At 47.6% G+C, this 9,252-nt stretch overlaps 1 protein-coding gene across 1 annotated transcript; it reads right to left on the reverse strand.

Annotated features, from left to right (window-relative positions):
• Window positions 1-279: 279 nt before the first annotated feature.
• Window positions 280-6,524, reverse strand: adamts1 (ADAM metallopeptidase with thrombospondin type 1 motif, 1). The gene is made up of 8 exons (XM_030410347.1): window positions 5,496-6,524; window positions 4,290-4,630; window positions 4,048-4,180; window positions 3,479-3,936; window positions 3,111-3,297; window positions 2,739-2,917; window positions 2,279-2,454; window positions 280-2,173 (listed from the first exon to the last, which is right to left on the reverse strand). Exons 1-8 carry the CDS (start codon window positions 6,118-6,120, stop codon window positions 1,432-1,434), a joined length of 2,841 nt encoding a protein of 946 aa, XP_030266207.1. The 5' UTR covers window positions 6,121-6,524; the 3' UTR covers window positions 280-1,431.
• Window positions 6,525-9,252: the final 2,728 nt, after the last annotated feature.

Genomic DNA, 9,252 nt, shown 5'->3' on the forward strand with positions numbered 1-9,252 from the left:
TTCACAAACAAAATTTCAGTGGGTTATGACTGGATTTCTTACCAAAGACAGATGGTGAAATTTGTTTGGCGTAGGCGGCGTCCATTATTTCCCTTAGAGGGTCAAAGAATATGTCAGGCGTCTGTAAGTATTCAAGTCCTGTAGACACTGTTGATGCAATTGGTGGATTCACATAAAGGATTTAAAGGGTGTGTGTGTGTGTGTGTGTGTGTGTGTGCGTGCGCGCAAATAACTGCACATTGCACCATCAAACAGACAAACCACTCTGGAGACATTAGCTGCACAAGTCAATGTGATACTTTATTCATGAACCTAGGACCATATATATATATATATCAATATAACACTGTATAAATACTCTATATATTCTACTCCCTTCTGTGATCTCAATAACAAATAAAAAATAATATTTAAAAAAAAGCCACATGATTATATTTAACAGGCTGTACAAAAATAAATAATGTTTGGATATTCTGTACAAAAGGAAAAGACTTGATAGAAAAAAACAAAGTGCCTTCGCAGAAGGCAGGAGAGACTTACTTATGAAGTAGTAGCAGGAGACAAGTCCCTCTTTAGGTCTCCACACACGCACACACACACTCGCACATGCACTCGCACACTCTCACACTCCTCTTTGGTCTTTGAAGAGTTCCCTCATTGAAGGTTGTGTAGATGAGGGCAAGATATGGCTAAAGGATAAAGTACTGTGTACTGAGGCATTTAGAGACATCTGGGTGTTACAATGTGCCGCTGGCAAAAACAAAGATGAAGTGCTACAGGTTTGTGATAAATAAACGTAGACTGGCAAGTTTTAACATAAACACTCTGACTATAAGCTATGTTATTTTCCATACCTGATGGGGTGAGCAAGTAGAATTTGAGCTATTCTCTTTCATTTGTTTCTTTATATACTCTGCGATAACCTCCCCCACCCCAACCCTTAAGTGTTGGTCCAGCCCAGCTTGGACAAACATCATATACATGCATTAAAAAAAATTGACACACACAGTCTCACACTCACACACACAAAAGCATGACATTGGCACGGTAAGCAGCACGCTCCTCTCGGAAATCAGGAATGTCCATGCTTTCTTCCCCTAGTGGGAGGCAAAATGTGCCAGACAGGCAGCAAGCTGCTATCAGTCTTTATTGCTGCAACTTGGTGGCAGTGACACTGTGGTCCAGCGTCTGGCCTCAAGATGGATGGAGGGAATGGGTAAAAATTGGCCTTTACAGCCACAGTCACTGTGGACCCATTGACATGTGGGACTGTCAGAAGACCTTTTTCGCAGCGATCTTGCTCTGGATGTAAACATTCATCAGCCTCCGCTTGTCCATGGGAGAAAAAGAGGCAATGAAGATCAGAGTCTTTATCTAAAGTCTTTCTGAAAGCTGGCTGTATCAAAGGAGGTTAGATTGTGGAAGCAGTCCTTAACAGGCAGCCTGATTGCACAGTTCCAGCAGGGGTCGCGGCCGGTCTTTGGGGTCACAGCTGTCATGGGTTAGGGTGCGCCCATCGTGGCCGATGCAGCGCAGTTGGCGTTTGCGGAAGCCTCGGCCACAGGTTTTGGAGCATAAGGACCATTCTCCGAGAAGCCAGGAGGGACAAGACTGGGTGGCGCAGGATCTGGAGGCCAAGGGGCGCAGCTCCTCTGGGCAATCTCTGGAGGGACGGCCCTGGGGATCTAGACAGACCACTTCTCTCTGCTGCGTACCCCCTCCACAGGTCTGGGAGCATGGCCCCCACTCCCTCAGGGTCCACTCAGCTCCACCCACCTCTCGGATGGCATTGATAGACTGGCGGCGGCCTCCGTTACTTAAGGATCCTGAAGCAGCATTGTTGGGTCTGGGTGCAAAGTAGCTGTACTTTACCCGGGGCCTTGGGGCTTCCCCAACAGAAAGCACCTGGATGGTGAGGGGCTCAGGGAGTGGGGCAAAGCTCCGGATGCGCTCCAGGGTGGCAGAGGAGCCGCTGTATCGCAATAGTGCCCCTCGCAAGGCGATGTCGGTTTCCATGGTCATCAGTTTGTATTCACCGTTTAACAGATAGCTTCCATCCTGGCGACGCACTGCCAAGTAGCTGTTATCATGACGACCATTGCCTGGGGCACGTTGCTTGACATCCACATGGGTGGCACCAGCAGGAATAGTTACAACATCCTGGTACCCAGGCCTGAAACAGAAACAGACAGAGGTCAGACTCAGCCATTACAATTATTTTGACATACATGTAATGAGGTTCGAGAAAATGTTAACAAAAAGGCTGTTAGATGTTTACCTGGCACGCTCCAGAGAGCCAGACACTTTCTTGCAGGTAGAGCCATCTCCACCGCACACACCGCACTTATCAAAGCGCCGGCTAGAGCCGATAATACGATCACATCCAGCCTTGACACACTGGCCTTGAACACACACTGTGGTGGAGTCTGGGCTGCAGGGTGTACCGTCGGCCACCTGGGGGCAGCAGAGAGACACAAATGGAATTTTAGATTTATGTCTAGTAAAGTTGTTACATAAGAGTCTGAGTCAAAGAGTAAAGAAGTAAAAGTCTTTCTCCCAGCAAGACTGTGGCCTAGGGACTGAAAGAAATTACAATAACTGATCCTTTAACTTGCAGGCCTACACATGTAAGAGGACTGCTATGAGATAAGATAAGACCCCAGAGTGTTTTAACACAATTCTAAAACAAAGTAATAAGAAGAGTTTTTTAATAAAATCTAGCATCTAGCAACTCTCACCTTGGATTTGAGGACAAAGAAGTATCCAGTCCCCTTGGCCCGGCAGACCAGCTTGCAGCGGTCTTTGGGTGAAACTCCAGCATACTTGGGCACCCACTCGACACCCTCGCCAGAACCCAGCGACACTTGGGCTGACATATCGTTGTGGGCCAGGCACTGTTCCTCACGGAATGACAGGCCTGAGAAAGAGAGACAGAGAGGTCAGATTTACTGCTTGGTCAGCCTGACCGACATCGCTAACATTCACACTAATGTGCAAGGCACATCAAAACCTGACGTTTAGACTCAAGCTAAATAGACTTCCAAGAAAGTGTTCAGAACATTTCTCAAATTATATGTAAGATACGTTTTTTCTAAACAAATATCTCTTACCATTAGTATCAGGGCAGGTCTCAGTGTTACAGGAGCGATACTGGATCCTCTTGCCCTCACAGTACTTGCCCCCGTTTTTAGGCAAAGGGTTATCACAGGAACGAAATGAATACTGCACTCCTCCACCACAGGTCCTAGAGCAGTCACCCCAGGGACCCCACACTCCCCAGCCACCATTTACAGGAGTCTGAAAGCACAGGAGACATGACAGTTATAAATTTGAACTGGGTTTGAGTTAAATATGCGGGCTAAATAGAACAGGCACAAGACATTTTAGCTGTGAATCATGCTGCAATATTTTAACTAATTTATATTTATGCATATTTTGGGGTGTTTTGAAGTGTAATTGGGTTGGGTCTCGTTCCCACCTGGTGTTTGGCTGCTTGGTTCTTGGTGAGACACTGTCCAGCCAGGCAGTAGCTGTCGTGTCCGCATGATGTTCCATCAGCCCAGGGAAAATTCTTGGTCTGGCACACCAGCAAACCGTTGGATGTAGTCACAGTGCACCACAGAGCTGCACACGTGGTGCTCAGATCCGGGCAGTGCTGGGAGTCCTCGCCAAAGGTCAGCCGACACTGATGGTCAGCGTCATAGACCGTCCCGGGCAGCGGCTGGGGCAGTTGCTGAGGTTTGACCGGTTTATCCAGCAGGCACTGACCATGGCCATTGTCCAGGAAGGTGGTGACCATGAGGGCGGAGCACGGGGACCACGGCTGCTGCTGGTCCAGGTTGGACAGGGTGGAGGCCATCATGTGGGAGCCCCAGTGGGCACCGTTGACTCCGGAGCACAGCTGGGCATCATCATGAGGCATGTTGAAGACGTGGCCTGCAGGACAAAGATGAAAAAGAGTTTTTTGAACACCTCTAATCCAAGTGACATATGAAATGCATTTCAAAGGTTTATTACACACAGGAACATGGATCTTTTTCTTCTTACCCAGTTCATGTGCCACAGTAAATGCTGCTTGCAGCCCATCATCCTCGATAATAGAGCAGCTTCTGTCAGGGTCACACACTGTGCCAACATCAGCCATGCCCAGAGTGTCACATGAGTGGGCACCACACAGGTCCTATACAGGAAGCGAGAGAATAAAGTTAATATTTGACTACTCTTGAATGCTGCTTCTCTTCCTCTTTTTCCATCCCTAACAAACTTCCTCTTCTTCCACTCCAACTTACCGTCCTGGTGAAGAGCACAGCGGTGTCATAATGCTCAGGGTGGCGGTCGCTCGGTGGGTTGTGCTGCCGCTGCCACTGGCAGAAGTTGCGGAGGGTCATGGCAGCGTTAGATGACACCTGAGGGCCTCGTTCCTCCTCGTACACCACCAGCAGCTTCACCACTGCCAGGCTGATGGAGTTGTGGATGCTTGGGTGGCGGTAGAGGCGGGAAGCCACTGCCATGATGGTCAAGAGGTAGGGTTTGAGCCCGGCACCGTGGAACTCAGCCATGGACTGGTCAGCTACCAGCATGATCTCCAGGTAGCGAGGGGTGGAAACGAAACGCCTGGTCCTGTGGTGGGCTGAAGGGAGAGCAGAGAGAGGAGGTCAGACCAAAGTAGGTTCACGGGTTATGCAGATATCAGGTTTCAGTTCTGGTTCTATTGCAACTTTTGGAGCATTTAATAGAAATGGTTCATATTTTTTTTATCTTTCTGTCTACTGGAAAGCTCTGCCAGTGCTCTAAATAGCAGATACAAAGGCTAGTTTTTGTTATTTCAGGCTCCAAAAAGAGCTCCGGATGTGCCTGGAGGAGCCTGGCTGTGACTCAGCCTCACACCACCGGCGGCTCCTCCTCCTCAGGGTCCACATTCCTGCAATGACCTTTTCTGGTGGAAAATTATGCGAGTCATAGAGGGCGACGGGAGAAAATCCTTTCTGGGGAAAAATGTCTGCCGGTGCGAGTTGTACCAGGAGGCGAGTTTACACGTCTCAGCGCTGCCGGGCTCTGGCTGGTCCCAACCCCGCTGCTCCACTCCCCTTCCTCCGTCACTCCTCCTCCTCCTCCTCCTCTTTCCCCCTGAAGAAGTTTTCCCCTCTCTCTCTGCTCTCCTCCCCTCCCTTCCTCATCTCTGGTAGCGCAAAGAGGCGCTGTCAAGAAAGGCAGTTCATTGCGCATGCTGTGCGCTCTGGCGCACGCACAACTCCAGCTGACAGGAGTTTGGTCTGCATATTCACTATAGCCCGTGATTTATTTAGAAGTAATTTTCTTGTTTGTATTCATCTATAGAAAAGCTTAGTACATTTTATAACAAATAAATAACCTTTTCTGTTTCTTTTGTCAATTTAAAAGTTTCTGATCGGACATTTTAAGTTCAGCCTTTTCTTTCTTTTTTTTTTTTGGAGCGCTAGTGTGAGAAATGCGCATATGTGTTTCTCCAGTCTTACCTGTCTGCTCTGCGTCAGCGGCTCCCTGCCCGGCCTCTTTCTCCAGATTCGTTGGCACCCTCTCCTCGTCCTCGTTAACCCCGCACTTGGAGCTCCCCTCCTCTGCCAAAGCTGCCCGACCTCTCCGGCGGATTGAGTGGACATCCTCCTCGGTGCCGAGGAAGTCACTGGAGTTAAGGGGCTGAATAAAATACTCTTCACCCAGATAGTAGAATCCGCCCCTGAGTCCTTGGCACAGGTTGAGCGCAGCGGCAGAGTGCTCCTCTCCGTTCACCTTGCCGGAGAAGAAACACCCCGGTTCGGCTCCGGTCTTGGGTTCCTGCGTCGGTTCGGATTCGGGATTCCCCACAATGTGGAAGACAAAACCTGGTGCCAAGAAAGTCTGGTCAGGCTCTAGTTGCAAGACCAGCTCTTTGCCAAATACGTCCAACCGGTACACCCTCATCTCCGCCTCCTTCTCCTTCTCCTCAGGGGAGAGAGTCCGCCACGGTTCGGATTCGCTCTCTGACCGGGACGACGGGTCTAGTCTGACCGGCACCACGGTGCTCTCCTCCCAGGCGCTGTGCGCCATGCCGACGCACAGAGCGGCGATCACACCAATGGAAACTTGTAAAAACATCATCATATAACTGAAATCCGACAAGTGGAAATATAAATTGATAATAAAGTCTCTACGAGGAAGCAAGTAAATCCTTTAAAAGGTTTTCCACTATAAGCTACAAACCCCAAGTCTTTCAACTTCCACACAACTGTCCCCAAAATTACGCACGCGCATAAAAAATCTAAAAAAGGATCAAATCCAGTGCAAAACTCATTCAAAGTTATGTGCAGGTCTGACTTGCTGCAAAAAAGGTCATTTCATGAAATGAAATTAAAAGCTGGTTCTCGGCAGTAAATTCCAACAGGTCTCCTTCTCTCCAAAGCTCAGCAGATGTCTCAGTTTCTAGCTCTGTCTTTGAGTTCAGGGGGCAGGTTTGTCCTCTGCTGGCCCGTTTAGTCTGTTCTCTGCTCTTGCCTTGCAGTCTGAACACAGCCGGTGCCTCCTTTATATCCCCCTGCCTCGGGACCACCCCTTTCCTGAGGGCCCTTTGATGTGAGCCGGGCCAAATCCCGTGCGCAACGAGAACGCACCAGTGATCTGGAGCGTCTCGATAATAATCAATCATTGTGGAGGAAAGAAAGCCTTGGGCAGAGAAAACGAGGTCTTCTTCAAACTCTGTTTGTGTGTCACAAGATGTGAGCTACACACACACACACACACACACACACACACACACACACACACACACACACAACCTACATAAATGATAACTGAGTATTTTCATATTTTTCATATAGTCTCAAAGATTTCTTACATGTGCCGTGAGTGTATGTATTTATTCACAGTTGTTCTACTTTCTAACTTTATTAATGAGAGGCAAAGCGCTTATTAAGCTCATTCCTGATCCAACATAAATCAGGCTGACAGGCAGCAGGGGCTGATGTGGAGCCGTGTTGTAGTGTCAGTGCAACTGGAGAAGGGAGATGGCAGCGGGTCGGGAATGGTAACCATATCGTGCTGGCCGAGGCTCCGGGAGCCGTACTCACCTTCCCCGTGCCAAGCCGGCTGTGGTGCGCCGTGGCCGGGTTCCGCAGCTCCGCTCCCCGGGGAGAGGGAGCAGAGAGGGGCCGCCGAGGTCTTAAGGTGGAGCGGGCGCTCCGTCGCGCTCGCCTCTGCGCGCACATCAAGGCGGGCAGAGCCCCTGTCCTCCGGCGTCTCCCCCCGCCCGCCCGGGCTGATCCCCCTCTCCAGAAGACAGGAAGAGTTTACGCTGGAGTTTCATTAAAAATAACTGGCAAGACTGGAATGCTATTATCAAGTGTGCAGCCAGAGACATCAGAAATCAATTAAACTCCAGTCACGGCAAATAAAAATAACTTTTTCTCTGTAATCCAGACTGTTCTGGAACGGTTATTTAGGGAAGTTAATACATCTTTTAATATTTATTTGAATATTGTGAAGGGTAGAATATCACCTACACCCGAAACTAAACACATAGTGACAGAATTATGACCAAAATATAAGACCGTAATAATAATCTAACAGTGATGGTGATTTCCACTGTAGAGTAACTTTCCTCTCAGTGGAGCGAACCTCCCTTGTCAACCTCTGAGGGGACGGATTATGGAAGTCCACCTTAAAAGCAACAGGTCAGAAAAAGTGAATTGGTGTGATTTTGTCATGTTCCAGTAGATGGTAGGCATGAGTTGAGGAACACTGCTGTGGATGTTTTTCCATGACTTCATGGACCAATCACATGTTCATCCGACAGGCGGCGCCTCAGCATCACATTTTGGGAGCGCGTGGCGGCACAAGGCTCCACAAGGGGGCGGCCCTGGTTCACTAATGTGCCGTGTGGAGAATTGTGCCTCTGCTTGAGAGCGCAGATCCTGGGTCAGCACTGCAGGTTAGGGAGATGATGCACAAGTGACATTGGAAAGTATATTTTTAATACCATTTTAGCTCCGGATGAGCAGAATATAGCAACTCTTTCGGCAAGGGGAGTGTGTTTGTGTAAAGTGTTATGTTTAAAGAAAGATCAAAAGGGTGGACTGACTGTATGAGCGTTTGTGGAGTTAAGCTCACTCTCTATCAGTGTAAAGTAACTAACAAAGTCCAATAACCTTTAGACAGCTTCTAACTGAGGCTTCTGGGTGAAACTGGAGGAAGAGAAGACCCCTGTTGTCCACCCTGACCCTTAAAATCAAACTATGACAGATACTGCAATTAATATATTTTCTTATAGATTATTTATCATAAATATTAAAGTTACAATCAATGTGATATCAAAAAATGATGTTAGTATTTCTGAACATAATTTAGAAGTCATGCTTCTGCTGCTATAACATCTTTTAATATCCATTGCCAGTGGTGGAATGCATTCAAGTATATTTACTAAAAGTATATTGTACCAAGTACAATTCTTAAAAAAGGTGCAATTTGTAAGAATTGACCACCTAACAAATTCATACTCAAAACAAAGAGGCAGCCAATTACCAGAGTAACTAACTATAGCTGCTGTTAGCTGGTTAGCTGAGTTAACCAAGCAGCTAGCGGTCGGTACTGACCAGGGGACTGTTGTTGTTCGCACTGCTAACGCGAGAGCTTTGAGCCTGGACAGTCCAGGGCTAGCTGGTTAGCGTGCTAACTTCAGTAGATATCTCCAAGACAGAATGCATCAACTGCTTTTTCTTGCCAATATGTTGATTTTAGAAAAATATTTTGAACGCTGTCAACTGAAATTATATTGACCCTTAAGTACTTCTACATATACTTCTACTAATATTTAGTAGAGAAACATTGTGCTGCTTGCATTACAGTTACCTGATACCTTACATCCCAGTACATCAATAATAATCAATAAAATATCTAAAAACTAATAGACCTTTATTGATATTTTCATCAGCAATGGGCAAAACATACAAAAGGGGTAGACACAGGAGGAGACACTAGAGAACATCGCGGCGAGACAGACAGTTTAACGGAATCACAGTGGACATCACAAAATGAACTGACAAGGAGTGCAGGGAGGACAAAGACTAAATACAGACACACTGACGAGGGGATCCGGAACAGGTGAGGAGAGTGAGGGGGGAAGAGGACAGGTGAGGTAACGAGGGGAAAAACAGAGAGAGAAAGAGAAGCACAGAGGAGAACTGAAGAAGAGACACACAAGGCATGATATCAAAACATAAGATACAGAATAATGACAGCGGA

The sequence above is a fragment of the Sparus aurata genome, chromosome 24 (assembly GCF_900880675.1).
Source record: "Sparus aurata chromosome 24, fSpaAur1.1, whole genome shotgun sequence".
NCBI lineage: Eukaryota > Metazoa > Chordata > Actinopteri > Spariformes > Sparidae > Sparus > Sparus aurata.

Coding starts and splice junctions, on each gene's coding strand:
- adamts1 (XM_030410347.1), bottom strand. CDS start 6,120: ATGATGATGTTTTTACAAGTTTCCATTGGTGTGATCGCCGCTCTGTGC. Junction 3,937..4,047: donor TACTGTGGCACATGAACTGG/GTAAGAAGAAAA, acceptor TTTGTCCTGCAG/GCCACGTCTTCAACATGCCT. Junction 2,455..2,738: donor TCTTTGTCCTCAAATCCAAG/GTGAGAGTTGCT, acceptor TGCTGCCCCCAG/GTGGCCGACGGTACACCCTG.